Consider the following 24,356-nt stretch of genomic DNA (forward strand, 5'->3'; position numbering starts at 1 on the left):
CAATTGTACTGTAATAAAAGGTATATGAATGTGCTATGTCTCTCTCAAAATATTTTGTTATACTGTACTCAACCTTAAGATGATGTGAGATGATGCCTATCTGATGAGATGAAGTGAAGTGAATGAGGTAGGCATTGCAATGTAGCAATAGGCATCTCCTTCCTGACTGCAGTTGATGTCTGGTAACTGAAACCACAGAAAGTGAAACTGTGGATAGGGGGAAAGACTGTACCTTAAATTTGGCCAGTTCTAAGTGGACCTTAAGGGATTCGCAATTATTCAATATTTCATCATTGTAGTCATAAGACTGGTGAAAAAGTGTCAAATTCCTCTGCTGGAATAAAGACATACTACGTGGAATTCCTCTGATGTATATCATTCTAGTAACTGTATCCTTAAGTGAAGAAATTAAGGATTTGTTGATTTCTTAAGAAATTAGAGAAATAAATGTTGTTTAACTGAACTGTTTACATTGCTCATCTTACAACATCTATGAGACATACCCATTCACTCCAGACTTTCCACTCAGATTCTTTCTGCACACCACTGACATGCTAATTAACCATAACCATTGTTTTCATTATTAACTCTTTCCCCTGAAATTTTCTTTTTTTTAAGTTTATTTATTTATTTTGAGAGAGAACTAGACAGTGCAAGTGGGGGAGGGGCAGAAAACAGAGGGAGAATGAGAATCCCAAGCAGACTCCGTGCTGCCAGCTCAGAGCCTGAAATGGGGCTGGAACTCATGAAACCTCAAGATCATGACTGGAGCAGAAATCAAGAGTCAGACACCCAACCGACTGAGCCACCAACGCACCCCTCTCTCTTTTAAATGGCATCAACCTATCAGCTTTAATATCCTTAATATTATTAAGAATGTCAATCAGTACTTAGTGTAAATGGGTTTTCTCATAAATTTTTAAAATCTATTAAAGAGTAGCATCTATGGCACCTAAAGAATAAAACCAGCTCTTTCCTATCTGCACAAAGTATTTCCTGTAATAATTGTCCATTTTCCTCTTTTTACATTAAATGCTTGGAAACTATTAAATAAGAATGTCTTCCTTCTTCATGAAGATACTTTTGTGATGTTTTCCTTTTTTTTTTTTTTTAATGTTTATCTATTTTTGAGAGAGAGCACGAATGGCGGGAGAGAAGAGAGAGAGGGAGATACAGAATCTGAAGCAGACTCTAGACTCCAAGCTGTCAGCACAGAGCCAGACGCAGGGCTGAAACCCACAAACTGTGAGATCGTGACCTGAGCTGAACTCGGATGCATAACCAACTGAGCCACCCAGGTGCCCCATGATGTTTTCCTTTTTTACCTTGAGAAACTCAAAACTAGTTTTCTGGCTGCCATATGATTTTTTCAGGCAATACCAAGTTGGATATATATGTATACATATTTTATATATGTAATAACATATTTCAGTGAAGGAAAGTGAAGTGAAATATATATATATATGTAAAAGAATTCCTTTTTGTGCAATTATGTTTCCTGTTAGAGATATTACACAGTACATAGGAGAAATGAAAACAGAGGGGTTTTTTAGGTTTTTATTTAAATTCCAGTTTGCTTGCAGTGTAATATTAGTTTCAGGTCCACAATATAGTAATCGACACTTCCATACATCACCCGGTGCTCATCACAACAAGTGCACTCTTTAATCCCCATCATCTATAGTTAAGAGTCTGTTTCTTGGCTAGCCTCTGTCTCTCCCTTTTCCCTTTGCTTGTTTTGTGTCTTAAATTCCACATATGAGTGGAATTTAATGTGGTATTTGTCTTTCTCTGACTTAGTTAATTTAGCATAATACTCTCATGCTCTATCCATGTCATTGCGAAAGGCAAGATTTCATTTTTTATGGCGAATATTCCATTATATACGTGTATATGTATATGTATCTATATCTATACACCACATCTTCTTTATCCATTCATCAACTGATGGACACTTGGGCTGTTTCCATAATTTGACAATTGTAGATAATGCTGCTATAAATATTGGGGTACATGTATACGTTTAAATTAGTGTTTTTGTATTTTGGGGGGTAAATACCCGGTAGTGTGATTGCTGGATCGTAGGGTGGTTCTCTTTTTAACTTTCTGAGGAAACTCCATACTGTTTTCCAGAGTGACTGCACCAGTTTGCATTCCCACCACCGGTGCAAGAAGATTCTCCTTTCTCCCCATCATTGCCGACACCTGTTTTTTGTGGTGTTGATTTTAGCCATTCTGCCAGGTATGAGGTGATCATTGTAGTTTGGTTTTGCATTTTCCTGATAATAAGTGATGGTGAACATCTTTTCATGTGGCTATTAGCCATCTGGATGTCTTTTTTGAAAAATGTCTATTCATGCCTTCTGCCCTTTTATAATTGAATTACTTGTACTTGTTTTTTTGAGTTGTATAAGTTCTTTATGTATTTTGGATACTAACCCTTTATCACATGTCATTGGCAAATCTCCCATTCCATAGGTTGCCTTTTATTTTTTAAGTTTATTTATTTTGAGAGAGACAGAGACAGCACACGTCGGGGAGGGGCAGAGAGAGAGGAAGAAGAGAATCCCAAGAAGGGCTTGAACCCACAAAGTTGTGAGATCATAACCTGAGCCAAAAACAAGAGTTGGACGCTTAACTGACTGACCCACCCAGGCGCCCTCCATTCTATAGGTGCCTTTTCAGTTTGTTGATTGTTTCCTTCACTGTGCAGAAGGCTTTTATTCTGATGTAGTCCCAATAGTTTATTTTTGCTTTTGTTTTCCTTGCCTCAGGAGACATATCTAGAAAGAAGTTGCTACAGCCAACGTTAAAGAAGTAACTGCCTGTGTTCTCTTCTAGGACTTTTATGGTTTCAGGTCTCACATTTAGGTCTTTAATCCATTTAAAATTTGTTTTTGTGTAGAGTGTAAGAAAGTAGTCCAGTTTCATTGTTTTCCAAGTTGCTGTCAGGTTTTCCCAGCACCATTTGCTGAGGAGACATTCTTTTTCCCATTTGATATTCTTTCCTGTTTTGTCAAAGATTATTATGGGCTCATTTCTGCATTTTCTATTCTGTTCCACTGATCTATGTGTCTATTTTTATGCCAGTACCATACTGTTTTGATTACTACCGCTTTGTGATACAACTTCAAGTCCAGAATTGTGATGCCTCTAGTTTTGCTCTTCTTTTTCAAGGTTGCTTTGGCTATTCAGAGTCTTTTGTGCTTCCGTATAAGTTCTAGGATTGTTTGTTCTAGCTCTATGAAAAATGCTGTTGGTGTTTAGATAAGGATTGTATTAAATGTGTAGATTGCTTTGAGTAATATAGACATTTTAACAATATTTGTTTTTCCAATCTATGAGCATGGAATGTCTTTCCATTTCTTTGTTTTATCTTCAGTTTCTTTCATCAGTGTTTTATAGTTTTCAGAGTATAGGCCTTTCACCTCTTCGGTTAGGTTTATTCCTAGGTATCTTATTGTTTTACGTGCAATTGTAAATGGGAGTTTTCTTAATTTCTCTTTCTGCTGTTTGATTATTGTTATATAGAAATGCAACAGATTTCTGTATGTTGATGTATCCTACAACTTGACTGAATTCATTTATCGGTTCTAGTAGTTTTTTGGTGGAGTTTAGGGTTTCCTATGTATAGTATCATGTCATCTGCAAGGAACAAAAGTTTTACTTCTTCTTGCCAGTTTGATGCCTTTTATTTCTTTTTGTTGTCTGATTGTTGGGGCTAGGACTTCCATTACTATATTGAATAAAAGTGAGAGTGGACATACTTGCCTTGTCCCTGACCTTAGGGGAAAAGCTCTCACTTTTTCCCGATTGAGGATGATATTAGCTGTGGGCTTTTCGCATATGGCCTTTATTATACTGAGGTATGTTCTGTCTAAACCTACTTTGTTGAGGATTTTTATCATGAGTGGATATTGTACTTTGTCAAATGCTTTTTCTGCAAGCAGAGTTTATTTAAACAATTACATAGTTAATTGAGTTCCCATCCTTACCCCCAAACAAGAAAAAAAATATTGGTGATTAATATGTTCATAGTATTTATATGCATTTTGGGGTTTTAATTACATTTAAGACTATCAGGAAATTTTAATACCAAGTGCATATAACTTGGGCATTTTAAACCTTTGAAAAAAATGTTCTGTATATACAGTCAAAAGATAAATGACTGGAATCTAAGCTTCACATTTTTTTCTAAGCTGACTCTATGCCCAACAGGGGGCTTAAACTTACATCCTAGAGATCAAGAGTTGCATGTTCCACCAACTGAGCCAGCCAGGTGCCCCTAAGCTTTACATTTTTAGGAAAGCTTTTCATCTGAACCCTGTGGTAGTGATTGATATAAACTTTTAGTTTTAGTAATATGAACTTTGGTCTCAATTTCAGGGATATTTAATGGCTAAAAATGTACTATAGTATTTTGTATGAGTATACATTTTATTATATAATTTTAAAATTATTGAAAGAAATACTAATCATCTGAAATTGGTTTGTAAAAAAACAAAACAAAACAAAAAGACAACTCATTTTCAGAAAGTCAGTAGCTATGTTGCCCATGAATCTCACACATTCTTTGTTTCATTTTTATTAAAAGTCATATTTTTTGTTTCCTTATTATGGAAATTATAAATATACAGTATGGAGAATGGTATAATGAATACAAAATACCCATTAATTAGATATAACAATAGCTTCTATTTTACCTTATTTTCTCATAGTATTCTTTACTAAAGAATTTTAAGTATAACATGACATTGAAGAATGTTAAGCATATATAACATGACATTTAACCCCTCCTTTATTTTAGTATATATCTCTAAAAAATAAGGACATTTTGCTATGTAATCATAATATCCTTAGTGCACCAAACAAAATCAGTAATAATCCTCTCATACTATCCAATTCCAGTGAAAAATATTTTTAAGAAGAAATTATTCTAATAAAGACAAGGAATATCATATACCAGAATACAACCTGGAGGGATTTTACTTAAATACTTAGTAATATATAACAGTTTTCTTTCAGAGACAACAAAATAGCTCCTTTCCTTGTGAAATATAAGAAGAGAAAAAATATTTTTTAAGTTTTTATTTTAATCACCAGGTGTTCATCAGAAGTGCATTCCTTAATCCCCATCGCTTATTTCACCCATCCACCTCCCCTCTGGTAACCATCATTTTGTTCTCTATAGTTAAGGAGAAAATAACTTTTTCCATTAAACTGTGAAAGTGGACAATATAAGCCTCAAATTTATTCATGGTAATATATCTCTGTGTATAGGTAAAACCACGGGGTAGACAGTTTATCTTGAAAGGTATATGTTTTTAAAGAATAAAAATTCGTCTGTTCTTTAGTCCTTACTAAAATAGGCTTTATGTATCCTGCCCTGCAAAAAACACTGAATTTCAGAGCTAAAACATAAAACAGGTAATAGTTTTTTCACAGCAGCTTACAAGTCAGTTCACAAAAATTGATTTCTAAAATTACTTACTTTTGTTCACATTTTTGTTTAAATTATGTTAAAGATTTCATAAAACTTCAAGCCTCAAAATGTACTAACTGGGTTTTTATTACTGAAAACTATACAGTACTGACCTTCATTTAATAACATGAGTTGCTAACAGTTTTAAACATACCAGTTGATTATGCATTAATACCATTAGAACCTCTTTGCTGAATATTAACTGATCTACAGTATGTATGATTTCCAACACTTTATTAAGACAATCTGTTTTGGGGCGCCTGGGTGGCTCAGTCGGTTAAGCGGTTGACTTCCACCCAGGTCATGATCTCACGGTCCGTGAGTTCGAGCCCCGCGTCGGGCTCTGTGCTGACAGCTCGGAGCCTGGAGCCTGTTTCAGCTTCTGTGTCTCCCTCTCTCTGACCCTCCCCCGTTCATGCTCTGTCTCTCTCTGTCTCAAAAATAAATAAACATTAAAAAAAAATTAAAACAATTTGCAAATGACACATCGGACAAAGGGCTAGTATCCAAAATCTATAAAGAGCTCACCAAACTCCACACCCGAAAAACAAATAACCCAGTGAAGAAATGGGCAGAAAACATGAATAGACACTTCTCTAAAGAAGACATCCGGATGGCCAACAGGCACATGAAAAGATGTTCAACGTCGCTCCTTATCAGGGAAATACAAATCAAAACCACACTCAGATACCACCTCACGCCAGTCAGAGTGGCCAAAATGAACAAATCAGGAGACTATAGATGCTGGAGAGGATGTGGAGAAATGGGAACCCTCTTGCACTGTTGGTGGGAATGCAAATTGGTGCAGCCGCTCTGGAAAGCAGTGTGGAGGTTCCTCAGAAAATTAAAAATAGACCTACCCTATGACCCAGCAATAGCACTGCTAGGAATTTACCCAAGGGATACAGGAGTACTGATGCATAGGGGCACTTGTACCCCAATGTTTATAGCAGCACTCTCAACAATAGCCAAATTATGGAAAGAGCCTAAATGTCCATCAACTGATGAATGGATAAAGAAATTGTGGTTTATATACACAATGGAATACTACGTGGCAATGAGAAAGAATGAAATATGGCCTTTTGTAGCAACGTGGATGGAACTGGAGAGTGTGATGCTAAGTGAAATAAGCCATACAGAGAAAGACAGATACCATATGGTTTCACTCTTATGTGGATCCTGAGAAGCTTAACAGAAACCCATGGGGGAGGGGAAGGAAAAAAAAAAAAGAGGTTAGAGTGGGAGAGAGCCAAAGCATAAGAGACTGTTAAAAACTGAGAACAAACTGAGGGTTGATGGGGGGTGGGAGGGAGGGCAGGGTGGGTGATGGGTATTGAGGAGGGCACCTTTTGGGATGAGCACTGGGTGTTGTATGGAAACCAATTTGACAGTAAATTTCATATATTAAAAAAAAACAATTAAAACAATCTGTTTCTTGTCAGTGTCAGTAATGTAAATAAAGAGGTTATACTTTGACAAAATTGCTAATTAAATACCACAGTGCATTAGTAAGTCTTACTTATGCAATGCAAGGTTGATAAGAATAAGGATATTCCCTTTTTGAAAAATTTTTTAGTTTTTATTTATTTTTGAGAGAGAGAGAGGCAGAGCATGAGTGGGGTAGGGGCAGAGAGAGAGAGGGAGACACGGAATCCAAAGCAGGCTCCAGGCTCCAAGCTGTCAGCACAGCGCCTGACCTGGAACTGTAACCCATGAGCCATTAGATCATGACCTGACCTGAAGTCAGATGCTTAACCAACTGAGCCACCCAGGTGCTCCCAAAATAAGGATATTCTTGACCACTGATTGCTATGTTCATGAAATGGAATGTAAAAGAGGTTAACAGCAAGAAAAATTATTCATATTTTGTCAAAGTAATTTTATGTAGCCTCTTGGAAAGAAAGGCGCAGAACAGAATAATTTTGATATTTTGAAATGGCAGGGAACACTGAATTTAACTACACTTAAAAATACATCAGCAGGATTTCTTCCTTCCTCCTCCACAGGAATTAACAATATATTTCTCACAGATTTCTGTTAGCTACTTCTATTATCTAAATGTCTACCCCTATGAATAAGTAAATGACTCATATCACTGAAATATTTCCTAGGATTTTATGCAATTTCACAGAAAATTTCCATTTTACCTTTAAGCTGAAAAATCTTTGGCAATAGTGATTAAAATACAGGAAAAGTAAAAGTTCCATCAGTGAAACGGAGGTTCAAGATGAGATTTTTACTGTATTAGAACACTTTTGCAACTTTAATATATATGTGTACTACGAAATTGCCTTTTTTAAAGTTTGGCATCTATTTATTGCCTGTTGTGTAAATAATTTTAAAACAGAATTTTAAACCACTCAATGATAAATAATAAATAAAACATTAATGGGTATTTGCAAGGACAACTAGCATACAATCAGAAAGCATAGCTCTCAAAAATCACTGAGTCACAGCACCATGCCGTGTTAAGGTCAGATGTGTCCAGGGCTGGCTTCATGGGTTGCAAACAGTGCAGTCTCACAGAATCCCACGTTCAGAGGGCCATATGCTTGGAGTATAATACTTTGAGGGCACTGTCATGAAATTCTTCAAAATTTTACTTTTCAATATGTGTTTTGTAAGTGGAGTCCCTTGGGATCACGTAGCATGCCTTGGGGGCTTGGAGACTACTTTCTTGTCTCCCTGACAGGTTCTCAGTGACCAGCTCCCTGCTGCCTGGTGTCCTCGGCCCCACCTGACCTTTGTCTCCCTACCCTTGCTGGTGAGCAGTGCCATCTTTTGCTCAGGGCAGCAATAGGATTACATTAGCAGGGGAGTTGGTGAGGGAGGCCCACTTTTTGCCATGGTCATCCTCCAGTGGGGGCCTGGGGTGCACCCCCCCCCCCCATGGGGAGGTCTGGGTTCCCACAAGCAGTTTGTTTGGAGCATCTTGAAGCAGGGCAAAGAAGTAGTCATTCCTGCCCTGGGCTGGCCACACACTACAGCATGTTCACTGATCAGGACTGTCTTGCCTACCCCTGATCCAGGTAAGTAATGCATCCTGGTGCAGAGTTCAATCCCTTAGGTGATCCCTTAGGGGTCACTCATCCACCATAGTTTCAAAGAGCAAGTCCATAGGAGAGGAGACTGACTCTGTCCCCAGCCAAGGCCTCGTATTTTCATTTTGCACTGGGTCCCACAAATTTTGTAGTCAGGCCTAATTATGCCTCCCACAATCAAACTAAAAAATCTTTATAGACATCATAGAATGGACTGTGGGACATCTCTTTTCAAGTGTTGTTTGTTTTTAGGACACTATTATCCTGTTTCTCTCAGTTATCAATACATAGTACACTAATTTAGCCAGTTCTTTTTGCTTAGGGGCTTTTTCCTTTTTTAAAAATAATTCTTCCTTGAGAGAATAAGATGAAATAAAAAAGGAAATCTAAACATGTTTTTTTTTTTTAAAGTGTAAGCCTGAGCATATTCCCATATAAAATAACCCTTCAATTTAAATTTCCCCCTTCTATATGGGGATTGGATTAGAAAATTTCTATGGATTCTCTTAAATGTACCATAGTATTACCAAACCTATTAAGACTAAAGTGAAACAAAGCTAAAAAATTAATAGATCATACTTCTGACCTCAATTTAGTTAATTAGCTGTCTTCAGGGATTCTTAAATTACTATAAACATTAATTTTTAAAAACTGCACCACAGAGAAACTACAATACAAAACACATAGCTCTTTAGCAAGTATCTCAAAATTTCAGGTATCTATGTTAAAATTAAGTTAAGTAAAAGTCATAGTTGTTGTTACAAAAACTACCCCCTTCTTCCACTGCTTAATAAATCCACATTTTCAGAATTAAGGGTGAGAATTCCTTCCTCCTAAACTTCGGGTCCCCCAAATCTTACTATTCTTCTCCTGGCCCCTAATGTCCAAAATTGAGCTTGACAGACAAGGATATATGAAGTGGGGTAAAAGGAGGTCTAATAATGGTATCTGTCTAGCAGTGCTGGATTGGAGTTCAGGCCAGAAGGAACTTCTGAGGTGTCTCTGTGCATACACATGCCTGGCCACTGTAGAGAAGTCTCTTCTGGTTCTGAGTTGACCTATGATATCAAGTGTGGTTTAGATTTAGATGATCCCAGGGAGACTGGATCAGTCTGGGGGTTAACTAAGAGATTTGGTCCAGAATTTCCCAACTTCTCAGGCCCTCCTATAAATCTTCTAGAAAAAACAGAAAATCGTAACAGACTCATTGTTCTACTTCAATCCAAAATTGCACCTTGGGTTTGAAACCAAATCAATTTCTGATCATGGAGAGAACAAGATGACATTTATCTTGATGGGAATGCTGTGCTACAGTACTGCCCTATTGCTTGATTTGCCTTTTCCAAAATTACATAATTCCCACAGGGCACCATGCAGACAGAAATACTCCACAGTGATTCTTGTGATTAGACCCTATACTGGAAAAGATGAAAACCTCAGAGACAGACATAAAATTTATACACACATGAAGAAAGGTTGTCATGGCAACTTTGCTTGAAGATATGTATTTTTAAATCTAAGTAAATTTAACATTCAAAACACATTTGCATCTACCTCAAAAGTTCTGTATCAAGAAAAATTTTTTTTAAATTTCCCAATTCCTTCTAAAGCTACACCTCTTTGAAAGCTTAATAAAATCCTATGAATACAATAGCAGCATACTTAAGCACATTTCAGAAGGATAGGAGAAAAATCCAAAGTGAAAGCCCAATAATGTTACTAGTTCCAGAAGCCCTAGGCTTCTCCCTCTAAAATCGAAAATTGTGAGCAGGCTGGGGCGCCTGGGTGGCTGAGTAGGTTAAGTGACCAACCTTGGCTCAGGTCATAATCTCACGGTTTGTGGGTTCAAGCCCTGCATCGGGCTCTGTGCTGAACACTTGCTCGGAGCCTGGAGGCTGCTTCAGATTCTGTGTCTCCTTCTCTCTCTGCCCCTACCCTGCTTGTGGTCTGTCTCACTCTATATCTCAAAAAAAGTGTAAAAAAAAAAAAAAATTAAAATTGTGAGCAGGCTATGCCATATAATCTCTACAAGGTCTTTGTAACCTCTAAAAATCAATTCTCTATTAGCTGAAGACCCTGCAACCCAAGCAACATATCATGAAAGTTGAACACACCTAGTGCTGCCGTATAATTAAGCAACAATTCACACAAATGGCTACAATAAATATTTCTCCTTAACCTAGTCAAACCAGTTCTTAATACTGTTTCATCTCACTCTGAAAGTTCTATTATTATTTCTATTTAGCATCAATGTTGACAGTTTTCCTTGATAAGACACCTAGATTCTTCTCTTGCTCATACGCTAAAAAATACACAAATAGGGGCGCCTGGGTGGCGCAGTGGGTTAAGCGTCCGACTTCAGCCAGGTCACGATCTCGCGGTCCGTGAGTTCGAGCCCCGCGTCAGGCTCTGGGCTGATGGCTCGGAGCCTGTTTCCGATTCTGTGTCTCCCTCTCTCTCTGCCCCTCCCCCGTTCATGCTCTGTCTCTCTCTGTCCCAAAAATAAATTAAAAACGTTGAAAAAAAAAAATACACAAATAATGGTTTACCTTCAACAGTTCCTTGTGCTTCTTCCCCCACTACAGCCTATAACTGAAGCCTTCCATGTTGTCATGTGATCATGTACAAGCTCCTTCCTAAGTTCCTTTCAGCGACTAACTTAAAGGATCCTTGAGCTGCTTCCACACCCAGGACCTAGAGAGCTCTGAGTGCTAGAAGGCTAAGCATTGGGATGTGAAACTTTAGGGTTCTCTCTCCTGGGTTGGAGCACAGAGGAGAGAGAACACATTTATAATGTCATGTCTGTTTTGTTCACTGCTCTATCCCCAGTGCCTAGCTTAAGACCTGGCATGCATTAAGTGCTCAATAAAAAACTGTTGTCGAAATACATAGGAATAAATCTAACCAAAGAGGTGAAAAATCTATACACTGAAAACCAAAGAAAGCTTATGAGAGAAATTGAAGAAGACACGCAAAAAAAGGAAGAAGATTCCATGCTCCTGGATAGAAAGAACAAGTATTGTTAAAATGTCAATACTGCCCAAAGCAATCTGCACGTTCAGTGCAATTCCTATCAAAATAACACCAGCATTCTTCACAGAGCTACAACAAATGATCCTAAAATTTATATGGAACCAGAAAAGACCCCGAATAGCCAAAGCAATCTTGAAAAAGGAAACCAAAGCAGGAGGCATCACGATCCCGGACTTCAAGCTGTATTACAAAGCTGTAATCATCAAGACAGTATGGTACTGGCACAAGAACAGACACTCAGATCAATGGAACAGAATAGAGAATCCAGAAATGGACCCACAAACGTATGACCAACTAATCTTTGACAAAGCAGGAAAGAATATCCAATGGAATAAAGACAGCCTCTTCAGCAAGAGGTGCTGGGAAAACTGGACAGCGACATGCAGAAGAACGAACCTGGATCACTTTCTTAAACCATACACAAAAATAAACTCAAAATGGATGAAAGACCTCAATGGAAGACAGGAAGCCATCAAAATCCTCGAGGAGAAAGCAGGCAAAAACCTCTTTGATCTTGCCCGCAGCAACTTCTTACTCAACACGTCTCCGGAAGCAAGGGAAACAAAAGCAAAAATGAACTACTGGCATCTCATCAAAATAAAAAGCTTCTTTCTGCACAGCGAAGGAAACAATCAGCAAAACTCAAAGGCAACTGACAGAATGGGAGAAGATATTTGCAAATGACCTATCAGATAAAGGGTTAGTATCCAAAATCTACAAAGAACTTATCAAACTCAACACCCAAAAAACAAATAATCCAGTGAAGAAATGGGCAAAAGACCTGAATAGACACTTCTCCAAAGAAGACATCCAGATGGCCAACCGACACATGAAAAAATGCTCAACATCACTCATCATCAGGGAAATACAAATCAAAACCACAATGAGAACCACCTTACACCTGTCAGAATGGCTAACATTAACAACTCAGGCAACAACAGATGTTGGCAAGGATGCGGACAAAGAGGATCTCTTTTGCACTGTTGGTGTCAGTGCAAGCTGGTGCAGCCACTCTGGAAAACAGTATGGAGGTTCCTCAAAAAACGAAAAATAGAACTCCCCTAGGACCCAGCAATTGCACTACTAGGCATTTATCCAAGGGATACAGGTGTGCTGTTTCAAAGGGACACATGCACCCCCATGTTTATAGCAGCACTATCAACAATGGCCAAAGTATGGAAAGAGCCCAAATGTCCATCGACAGATGAATGGATACAGAAGATGTGGCATATATATACAATGGAGTATTACTCGGCAATCAAAAAGAATGAAATTTTGCCATTTGCAACTATGTGGTTGGAACTAGAGGGTATTATGCTAAGTGAAATTAGTCATAGACAAATATGACTTCACTCATGTGAGGACTTTAAGAGACAAAACAGATGAACATAAGGGAAGGGAAGCAAAAATTATATAAAAACAGGGAGGGGACAAAAACATAAGACTCTTAAATATAGAGAGCAAACAGAGGGTTACTAGAGGGGTTGTGCGAGGGGGGATGGGCTAAACAGGTAAGGAGCATTAAGGGACCTGCTCCTGAAATCATTGTTGCACTATATGCTAACTAATTTGGATATAAATTTAAAAAATTAAAAAAAAAAAGCCCATCCTCTAGTATATTACACTGCCTTTCCTGTTGTGTGCCATTATGTCGATATGCCACCAATTAATAAACTGACCTATTGTTAAATTAAAAAAAAAAGATGTGGTATATATATACAAAGGAGGATTACTGGGCAATCAAAGAGAATGAAATCTTGCCACTTGCAACTACGTAGATGGAACTAGAGGGTATTATGCTAAGCGAAATTAGTCAGTTAGGGAAAGACAAATATCATATGACTTCAGTCATATGAGGACTTTAAGATACAAAACAGATGAACAAAAGGGAAGCAAAAATAATATAAAAACAGGGAGGGGGACAAAACATAAGAGATTCTTAAATATGGAGAACAGAGGGCTTGTTACTAGAGGGGTTATGGGAGGGGGGATGGGCTAAATGGGTAAGGGGCATTAAGGAATCTACTCCTGAAATCATTGTTGCACTATATGCTAACTAACTTGGATGTAAATTTTAAAAAATAAATTAAAAAAAAAAATGTTGCCAGGGTAAATAAGTCCCATCTCTTTGGATAGGTATATAAGTCAGGACAGGAGTATAAGAAGACTCAGTAGAGCTACAGGGTGTTGTGCTCTCACAGAGAAAAGAGGTAGAGATAAGGAGTGAGAGAATTTGGAATTCAGGTGGTTTGGTTCTAAGACTAAGGTTGTTTCTAGTCTAGAGAAGCTCTGGACCATGCAGAGTTTAAGGAACCAGACAAGACAGATATCCCTTGAGACTATTTGTCTCTAGGTCATGTTGGACAAAATGGGTTCTGTTCTATAGAAGATTCATTCCATGAAACAGTGTGTTTTTTTTTTTAATGGTATAAAAACAATATTATGTTTAATATTTATATTATTGAATATTATCCAACAGTGGTTTTTATAATAAAAGATGTAACTGAAAAAAAGGGGAACCTTCATCAAAACACATTAGGAACATTCAAAATTATCAAGTTTAAATAGGCTCCTTTACAGTTGAACCTCTCAGCACTTCTGATATATTAATACATATTATAAATATCTGAGAAAGATTATAGTATATAGAATCTGAGAGTATGATCAAATAACCTTTTCCTCAGAGTATTTCACAGGATAGCAGTCCATGGAACATACTTAGGGAAATAATGCTGTCACTAATTAAAACAACTGTGGTCCTTAAACATTTCCAGATTTAATGATGATCTGGTGATATATAAAGAAAGGACTACTTGCTTACCAACTATTTTCATTGATGTTTTGTGTAACTACAGCCTATCATGAGTCTGTGTTCATACCTAATATCACTGATAAGTCTATGTTCATACCTAATATCACTAATCACTGAAAGATTTCCATAAAACATCTTCTTAAATATTTCTAGTAATGGGATACACTTAGCATATCACAAAGTACTATTAGCATTAGAGGTAGTTTGGCTACCTGGAAATCTTTTTCAACTATTAGGTAATCACCTTTACTTTACATACACAGAAAACCTCAATGAGGATTTCATTGATTTATTTAAAAATATTTATTGATTGACCTTTTTGGAGACAGACACTTTACAACTTTACAGTAGTTACGGTGGTAATGTAACAGTTTTATTTGCTCGTATCATGTGTTAAAAAAGTAAAACAAGAATTTGCAAGTATTTTAGATAAAAATACATTTGTGGGGTTTTTTTTTTTAATTACCAGACAGGATCTTATTTGTTCATGACATTTTATCACATGCTATAACAAGATCCATTACCAGTCTCTAGAAAGCCACCAAACTATAAACCGACTAAACAGGGAGTAGAACTGGAAGAAGAATGTCATTTCCTGCCCTTTTGTTTATTGCCTGGATGTTTTACAAAATGGCTCCCAACTCCAATTTTACAAGTATCCACTCACTCCGTGTCATCAAAATAAGTTTAGTATTTGATTTACAGATTTTAAGTCTATTTTCCATCCCACCCCCCAAAATCTATTCCCCAACACCCTTATAAAAGTAACAAAGGAAAATGTTTAAAATATATTAAGTGAAAAGCAAACTATATTATGATTGAAATGTTTACAAATAGATGTACGTGGAAATAGGAAAAAAATTAGACAGTTATACAGATGATGGTTGAGTTGGCAGCATTAGTTTTCTTTAGGGTATTTTTTAATACTGCTGTTACAATACTCTTTTTAGTCATTTTCTTTATCTATTATGAACACTACATCATTTGAAACTATTGCTTGATCCCCTCTTGAGTAACAAAATACACCAATGAACCCCCTCTGAAGATATGAAGATAATTTTATTTTTTTTTTCAACGTTTTTTTTTTTAATTTATTTTTGGGACAGAGAGAGACAGAGCATGAACGGGGGAGGGGCAGAGAGAGAGGGAGACACAGAATCGGAAACAGGCTCCAGGCTCCAAGCCATCAGCCCAGAGCCCGATGCGGGGCTCGAACCCACAGACCGCGAGATCGTGACCTGGCTGAAGTCGGACGCTTAACCGACTGCGCCACCCAGGCGCCCCTGAAGATAATTTTAAATTTAGATCTTTTTATATTTCTTTGCAAGTATATGCCAGTATTCATTTATAGTATTTCTTCTAGCAGGAATGAAAAACTATTTTAGTTTGTCACTACTGTCATGCTCTAAAGGGCTAAATAAGTGTATATAACAAACGCTCCCTCCACTCCCCTCTTCTACTTTCAGCTTAATCTTGCTGTGAGTTTCACTCTCACTCCTTTTATCAGTGGGGGGTCACTCACTTGCCTCAAAGCAACACTGTATAAAGCCTTTTTGGCTGTGCCGATTTCCTCTGACTCCAGTGTAACAGTAACTGCTTTGTTATTATACCCCACTTCCCTCCATCCTCACTTTCTACCTTAATCATTGGTCTTAGTAACTTAGGAAACAGGCATAGGACTGGCCAAGAAGAAAAATAAGGTTGCTCATATCAATTTGTTGATATTATACAAACCTGCCCCTGAAAATAGTTTTCTTTCAAAGAAAGAATAATAGTTTTCTTTCAAAGCTACTAAACTTATTCTCTGATGTTTATTGTCCTCAGTTACACACGGTAGAATTGTGTTTAAGCAGTTTTCAATCTGTCAACATAACCACATATGGAAAAAGTACATTTTATAGGTCAACAGCACTTTTCATGGATCTGAGGAAAAAAATCACGATGGCTTCAAGGGAAGAATCTTAGTCTGTTTGTCTGACTCCAAAACAACAAAGATTCTTAAGATTTCCTCTTAAAAGCTGAAATGCCAGAACACCTGGATGGCTCAGCTGGCTAAGGGTCCAACTTTGGCTCAGGTCATAATCTCATAGTTTGTGGGTTCAAGCCCCATGTTGGGGTCTGTGCTGATAGCTCAGAGCCTAGAGCCTGAAGCCTGCTTTGGATTCTGTGTCTGCCTCTCTGACCCTCCCCTGCTGGCACTCTCTCTCTCAGAAATGAATAAACATTGAAAAAAAAAACCAACAAAAACCAGTTGAAATGCCACCTTGACCTGAACTTAATTATATCTTTCTTTGGATAAAAGAGTAATTTCATTTCTTAAATGCTCCTTGTAACACCTAGACTTCTATGACTTTAGCAACTCAGATGTACAAATATATAAATTACTGTTTTGATAAATGGATGAGGAAGTAAAGCCATTTTTAAAGCTGAAAAGAATAACAACACCTGCAAAGGGAAAGAGGGGGGAAAAAGAATGACAAAAATCTGTGCTTACATTCTGAGTGAGAAGAAAATGAATGTTCCAGCTGTAGAAAACATTATTGGTTCATAATATATTACATGAAGAGAACATTATGTATAACAAGTCTGTAAAAAGTAATGTGGATATTGGGGCGCCTGGGTGGCGCAGTAGGTTAAGCGTCCGACTTCAGCCAGGTCACGATCTCGCGGTCCGTGAGTTCGAGCCCCGCGTCAGGCTCTGGGCTGATGGCTCGGAGCCTGGAGCCTGTTTCCGATTCTGTGTCTCCCTCTCTCTCTGCCCCTCCCCCGTACATGCTCTGTCTCTCTCTGTCCCAAAAATAAAAATAAAAAATGTTGAAAAAAAAAAATTAAAAAAAAAAAAAAAAGTAATGTGGATACAAAAGAACAGAAGCATCTACCTCAGAAGCTTAATACTGGCTTACTTCAAGTAGTGGGACTATATAGGTGACTAAGTTTGTTATTTTTGTTTCTGTATTTCCAATATTTTTCTACAGTAAACTTATATAATTTTCATAACAAAAATAGAACATTTTGTTTTTAAAATATGTAATATTTTAAGAAGACAAACACATTTTTACATAGGGTCTATAAATAAGATAGAATCTACTTATATAAAAAAAATGGAACTGCACATTTGTGGGCCAGATATAACAGTATGTGAGTTTTTCATTTTTCCCATGCACAGAATTAATTCTGTCTTGAATTTTATTAGCACAAAGTGTGGAAGAATCAGTGGGGGGTCACCTTTCTTTCCATAAAAAATGTGTGTTGTGCTGGTGTTTTTAACAATAAACTTATCAACATTTGAAAAGAATGCAGATCAGGGGCGCCTGGGTGGCTCAGTCGGTTAAGTGTCCAACTTGAGCTCAGGTCACGATCTCACGGTCCATGAGTTCGAGCCCCGCGTCGGGCTCTGGGCTGATGGCTCAGAGCCTGGAGCCTGCTTCCGATTCTGTGTCTCCCTCTCTCTCTGCCCCTCCCCCGTTCATGCTCTGTCTCTCTCTGTCCCAAAAATAAGTAAATGTTAAAAAAAAAAATAAAAATAAAAAAAATTTAAAAAAAAGAATGCAGATCAAAATCAGGTAATAAATAGTTTTAAAAAATCCAAAAAGCTACAAAATTTGAGTCCTGCTTAGAGTCATGCTACTAGCCATGAGTAACACTGAGGCTACTATAATTTCAGTCTTTGATAAATACAAAGGGTCAAGTAAGAACAGTGAATGGATAACTTATTTCATACATAATTAACAATATTTTTATTTTAAAAAAATCCTCTAGAAGATAATTTATTTGTAATGTTTTAAGTTAGCCATATAACCATGGATAAAAATGTGCTTATTCAGCTGATTCTTTTATTTTCATTGATTCAAACCAGTAGTAATTATACATTGGCTTGTATATTGGCAATATACCAATTCCTTGACCCTTTGGCTCAACTACTCTGTTTTTGCCTTGATGATTGCTGATCAGGTCTCACTTGCTTTAAAATACAACTTACCTCAAACTGATTTTACTGACACTTGGTTTACATATCAATTGCCTACTCTAACTTTCCACTGCCAGTTTCCAAACCAATCAAGGTACTGGGATAACAAAGGAAAATATGGATACACACAAAACCATAGAAAATGATAGGTGGGAACTTAACAGTGTGCCTTTTTGGAAACAACATGATGCTGGAAACTAAGAATACATTTCACTTAAAGTTTTAGATTTTAAATTATTCCATAAATTAGATATTTTTGGCAGAAATAAAAGCTGCATCTAATTACTTAAATTCTATCTTAACCACTCCTAGCTAGTTCTAAAATGTTGGCAATCTGACCATAAACACAGCATAAAATAGCTCAATAACTAGGGTACAATCTTGAAACTAAAATTACAAGTGGAATTCAGCAGTGTCAAAAATAAACCCATTTGCAAATAGTTATCATTTTTCTTCCTTTCCTCTCTATCTGCACTTGCCATATTTCCTTCAGTTGTTGTCTTAAAAGAATTCTCAAGAACAATGTAACCAGAAAAGGTGGACAAAACTATAATGCTATCAATAAAACAGTATTAAATATAAAACTTGTCAGTGTAAATAAGTAAAATTTTGAAAGATACTTAAAGTGTTTTTAAAATAGCCCCCAAATTCCTTTACTTACTAGTGAGACTAACCCTTTTTTCTAAAATTTTAATAGCTATTTCCTCCTCTAAGAATAGTTTATTCATGTCTTTTGACCATTTTTCTATTATGTTTTCTCACCAATCTGTAAGTATTTATATATCATATGGATATTATCCCTATCAGATGTTTTGCAAATTATTTTCATCCATGTTTTGTTTTTTTTTTAATTTGGTTTTGTTTTTTTGGTTAGTGCTCTCTCATTTCCTAATCATTGAAGTTCATTATATTTAGTACATGACATAATAACAACAAAGTAGAATTCAGTTGTTTCCACAAATGAGAATTGGTGAAGTAATATAGTGCCAGTAACACTTCCAGCCAAACAAAAGACAAGACAAGCCTCAATCTTAGTTTGTCCCTTAGGAGAGGCACTTCAAAAACACATTCAAAAACAATGGTAGTAGTTTCCAAATGATTTAGAACTGCTCAAAATGATGATCCTTGTATAAGTCATGAAATGAACAGTATTGTCTGGGGAGGTATAAAAATAAGCAAATACAAGGTAGGTTACTCAAACCTACTAATAACGACTAAACACAAACTAATTTATACTCAGAAAATAAAAATCTTAACCCAAGAAATAACATAATGGGAAGTTCTTATTTTCCCCCATTAAAATGATTTACTGGAAGTATGAAAAGAAGTTAGGATTATGTTTCCCTTTTATAAATATTTAGAAAACATGACTTGCCAAAGTGTGCAAAAATAATGTCTCTCTTCAAGAATATTAGAGATTTTAAAAAAGAGCATTAGAGATCAAAGGAAAATAATATGAAGATAATGGCATAGAAAGTGATAAAACAAAAAAGCAGAGAGCTTCCCATTAAAATTATCATTATATTGATATAATAAGAATCAATGTATATCATGAATTAAGAAAATCTGATATACAAAAATCCAAATTTACATAATGAAGTACTAGTATGTATTTATATTCCACAGTATTACTTAGTTTATAAAAGGATTTAATACAGATTTTTCTAAACCATCATTTTCCTCCAGAAAGTTGAATGTATAAAATTTTAATATCTCTTTGAGACAGTGATCCAAGCTTCTTCCTTGGATGATGTTACCAGTTCATACTTAGTTTCAATAACTTGTCCCTCCACAGAAAGTAGGTGCAGCTTTCTCACCAATACACTCAGAAGTACTGTGGTCACCATATATGCAAACCTAGACAGGAAGAAAGTCAACCAATTACTAAAGATGAACAATTACATTTTTATATAATTATACATAATTATATAGGTTGCTTATTCTCCTCAGCAGTAATCATCAAAATTCTAAGTATAAAATTTGGCATCTTTCCTTTTACTTTCCTTTCTCTATCACCCACCTCAACTCTGGGCATTCCTGTGTGCCTGAGAATCCAAGCAAGGAGAAAGTTTTCATTACTGATTCGTCATCAAACCGGTCTGGATCAAATCTAAAAAGAAGATTTGGGCAGATCAAAACAGCTCCACTGGCATCTTACTTATTTATACTATAAAAACATAGATAGGTGTCTAACAAAGTCTGAAAAATGTTGAAAATAAAAACTGCTGTCAAAATTGTATTTCAATTTCACCTATTATGTTCTCAAACTATTAAACATATATTGAGTCTTTTTCTGCTTAATTTATTATTTCTACACAATAGATACAAAATACATTTCTCTGGAATCAGCAAGGGATGAAAGTGTAACTGGGTGTACATCATTTTATGAGATATAAGGCTAAATCATACAAAATCACATAAGAATTATTTAAATTTAAGAGCATTAAAAACATCTGTTACATAAGACCATCTCATCAAAATGTGAAGCATCTTACAATGTCTCTACAATTCAAATGTATTTCCTGGGGATCCTGTGTGGTTCAGGCAGTTAGGTCCCTGACTCTTGATTTCGGCTCAGGTCATGATCTCATGGTTGAGAGATTTAGACCCAAATCAGGCTCCTCGCTGACAGTGCGGAGACTGCTTGTGTTTCTCTCTCTCCCCCTCTCTCTCTCTGCCCCTCCTCCGCTTTCTGTCTCTCTTAAAACAAAACAAAACAAAACACACAAGTGTTAAAAGATCTAAACCACGGGTGCTTAGCTGTTCAGCTGGTAGAGCATGGGACTCTTGATCTTGGGGCTGTGAATTCCAGCCCCACGGTGGGTGTTGAGACTACTTAAAAATAAATAGAGAAATAAAAGACCTAAACCATACTGTGGGAAAAAAATAATTCTGCTTTCATTTTCTTTTAAAAAAGTGTAAATTATGTTTCACTATTGGAATATACCAGACTTACATTACAGTCCATGTAACAATTATATCAAATTAAATCGGCTTTTCCTTTTTTTTAAAGTTTTCTTTTTTTTTTTAAGTTTATTTATTTATTTTGAGAGAGAGAGACCACGGGAGGGGAGAGGCAAAAAGAGAGGGGAGGGAGAATCCCAAGCAGGTTTTGTTTTGTCAGTGTACAGCCCAATGTGGGGCTCAATCTCATGAACCATGAGATCATGACCTGAGCCAAAATCAACAGTCCAACGCTTAACCGACTAAGCCACCCAGGCACTCCTCCTTTTTTTGTTTTTTTTTTTTAAGTTTTTATTTATTTATTTAAATAATCTCTGGGGTGCCTGGCTGGCTCAGTTGGTGGAGCATGCAATTCTTGACCTCAATGTTGTGAGTTTAAGTTCCATGTTGCATATAGATCTTACTTAAAACAAAATAAATAAAATAAAAAACTTATAATTAAGTAATCTCTACACCCAAGGTGAGGCTCGAACTCGTGACCCCAAGATCAAGAATCACATGTTCTTCAGACTGAGCCAGGCAGGCACCCCAATTAGCTTTACCTTTTATAAACTATCTTAAAAACTGAGACCCTAAATTTTTATCTGAAGTTATCTACATGTTTTTTTTTAATTATTTTATTTTATTTTTTTTAAATACCTGGTTTTCTATTTATTTTTCCCCTCTAATGTTTATTTATTTATTTTTAAGAGAGGCAGAGCACAAGTTGCGGGAAGAGGCAGACACAGAATCTGAAGCAGGCTCTAGGCTCCGAGCTGTAAGCACAGAGCCCAAGACCAGGCTCAAACCCATGAAGTGTAAGATCATGATCTGAGCTGAAGTTGAACACTCAAACAACTGAGCCACCCAGGCACCCCCTGTTTTTAATTTTTAGTGAGAGGGAGAGAGAGAGAGAGAGAGAGAGAGAGAGAGAGAGCGTGAGTACATGAGTAGGGAAAGGGCAGAGAGAAAGAGAGAATCTTAAGCAGGCTCCATGCTCAGCATAGAGCCCAACATGGGGCTCAATCCCACGATCCCAGGATCATGACTTGGGCTGAAATCAAGAGTCAGATGCTCAAATGACTGAGCCACCCAGGTACCTCTATGTATTCTTAGATTTTAAAAAAGAGTCAAACTTGATTTTTCCAATTACTTTATAGAACACCTCACAATTTTTACGATTAAGAATAAAATGAAATCCAAACTAAAAATAGTTTAATCCTAAATACTGAGGGATTTTGGTTTTTTTTAGCTTTCAGTATATTTGACAAATGTTATGTATTTAAAGTATACAATATGATCTGATATATGTACACATTTTGAAAGAATTCCCACCCTTAAGTTAATTAGCACACCCCCCACAATACAGAGTTACTATTTTGTGTCTGTGTGGGGAGAACACTTAATTTCTACTATCTTAGCAAATCTCAATGACACTATACAGTATTATCAAACATGGTCATCACATTATACAGGAGATCCACAGACCTTACTCATCTTATAACTGAAAGTTTGTACCCTTTTACCAGCAGCTCTCTTTCCCCTACCACTACCTGCAGTCCCTGGAAAGGACCATTCTACTCTCTGCTTCTATGTGTTTGACCTTCCCCCTCGCCCCCCTCCATATTACACATGTAAGTGCTACAATGCAGCTCTGTCTGGCTCATTTCACTTAGTATTATGCCCTCCAGGTCTATCCATGTTGCACAAGTAGCAGGATTTCCTTCTTTTTTAGGGCTCAATAATATTCTACTCTATCTATATATCTATATATAGAGAGAGGAATATATCTACATATAGACATACAGATATATAGATAGAGTGGACTATTCACTTTTTTATCCATTTACCCACTGACAGACACTTAGGTCATTTTCATACTTGTAAATAATACTGCAATATACGTAAGTACAGATATCTCAAGATGACAACACCATTTCTTTTGAATATATATGCAGCAAGTGGCACTTCTGGATGATATGGTAGTTTTATTTTTAATTTCTTGAAGAATATCCATACTATTTTCCACTGTGGTTGTAGCAATTTACATTCACACCAACAGTATACAAGGCTTCCCTTTTACCCACATCCTTGCCAGCATTTGTCATCTCTTATCTTTTTGAATCTCAACATATGTGAGATGATCTCTCACTGTGGTATATGTTTGCATTTTTCTGATGAGTGATGTTAAGCACCTTTTCATGTACCTCTCAGCCATTTGCATGTCTTCTTTGGAAAAATGTCTATTTGGGTCCTTTGCCCATTTTTAAAATTGGGTTATTCTTTTTCAGCTATTGAATTGTATGACTTCCTTAAATAGTTTTATTAAGCCAATATTGGATGTGTGGTTTGCAAATACTTTCTCCCACTCCATAAGTTACCTTTTCATATTGTTGATGGTTTCTTTTACTATGCAGCTTTTTATTCTGATGTAGTCCCATATATTTATTTTGACTTGTGCTGCCTTTGCTTTTGGTGTCAAATCCAAGAAACCACTTCCAACATATACGTGAAGAATCTTACCCCTTATGTTTTCTTCTAGGAGTTTTAGGGTTTCAGCTATTACACTTAAGTATTATTCCATTTTGAGTTGTGTTTGTGCATGGTGTACGTTAGGAGTCCAGTTTTATTCTTCTGCATATGAATATCCAGGTTTCCGAGAACCATTTATTGAACAGACTATCCTTTCCCCCATTGCTTATTCTTGCCTCCTTTGTTAAAAAATAACTGACCATAGGGGCCCCTGGGTGGCTCAGTTGTTTGAATGTCCGACTTCAGCTCAGGTCATGATCTCACAGCTCGTGAGTTCGAACCCCGCATCAGGCTCTATGCTGACAGCTCGGAGCCTGGAGCCTGCTTCGGATTCTGTGCCTCCCTCTCTCTCTGCCCCAACCCACTCGCATTCTGTCTCTCAAAAATAAATAAACATTAAAAAAATTTTTTTAAAAAATGACCACATATGTATGGGTTTATTTACGGACTATGTGTCCATGCATCTCTGATCTGTGTTTTTATGCTAGTACCATATTATTTCGATTACTAAAGCTTTATAATATAGTTTGAAATTAAGAAGTATAA

At 36.6% G+C, this 24,356-nt stretch overlaps 1 protein-coding gene and 1 long non-coding RNA gene across 5 annotated transcripts in view; both read right to left on the reverse strand.

Moving 5' to 3' along the window:
- Positions 1–14,641: 14,641 nt before the first annotated feature.
- Positions 14,642–15,793, reverse strand: LOC131499963 (uncharacterized). The gene is made up of 2 exons (XR_009256126.1): positions 15,642–15,793; positions 14,642–15,405 (listed from the first exon to the last, which is right to left on the reverse strand). It is a non-coding gene; the product is annotated as an uncharacterized LOC131499963 (long non-coding RNA).
- Positions 15,794–18,181: 2,388 nt separating this feature from the next.
- Positions 18,182–24,356, reverse strand: part of LOC131499941 (cytochrome P450 20A1) — a 76,973-nt gene continuing 70,798 nt past the window's right edge. For all 4 annotated transcript variants that reach the window (XM_058708531.1, XM_058708534.1, XM_058708544.1 and 1 more), the window contains 2 exons: positions 20,356–20,445; positions 18,182–20,192 (listed from right to left, as the gene is read on the reverse strand). In XM_058708531.1, the coding sequence (XP_058564514.1) occupies positions 20,042–20,192; positions 20,356–20,445 (241 nt within the window). In that variant the 3' untranslated portion in view covers positions 18,182–20,041. The remainder of the gene's footprint in view (positions 20,193–20,355; positions 20,446–24,356) is intronic.

Source organism: Neofelis nebulosa, chromosome 2 (genome assembly GCF_028018385.1).
Source record: "Neofelis nebulosa isolate mNeoNeb1 chromosome 2, mNeoNeb1.pri, whole genome shotgun sequence".
In the NCBI taxonomy this organism is placed as follows: Eukaryota; Metazoa; Chordata; class Mammalia; order Carnivora; family Felidae; genus Neofelis; species Neofelis nebulosa.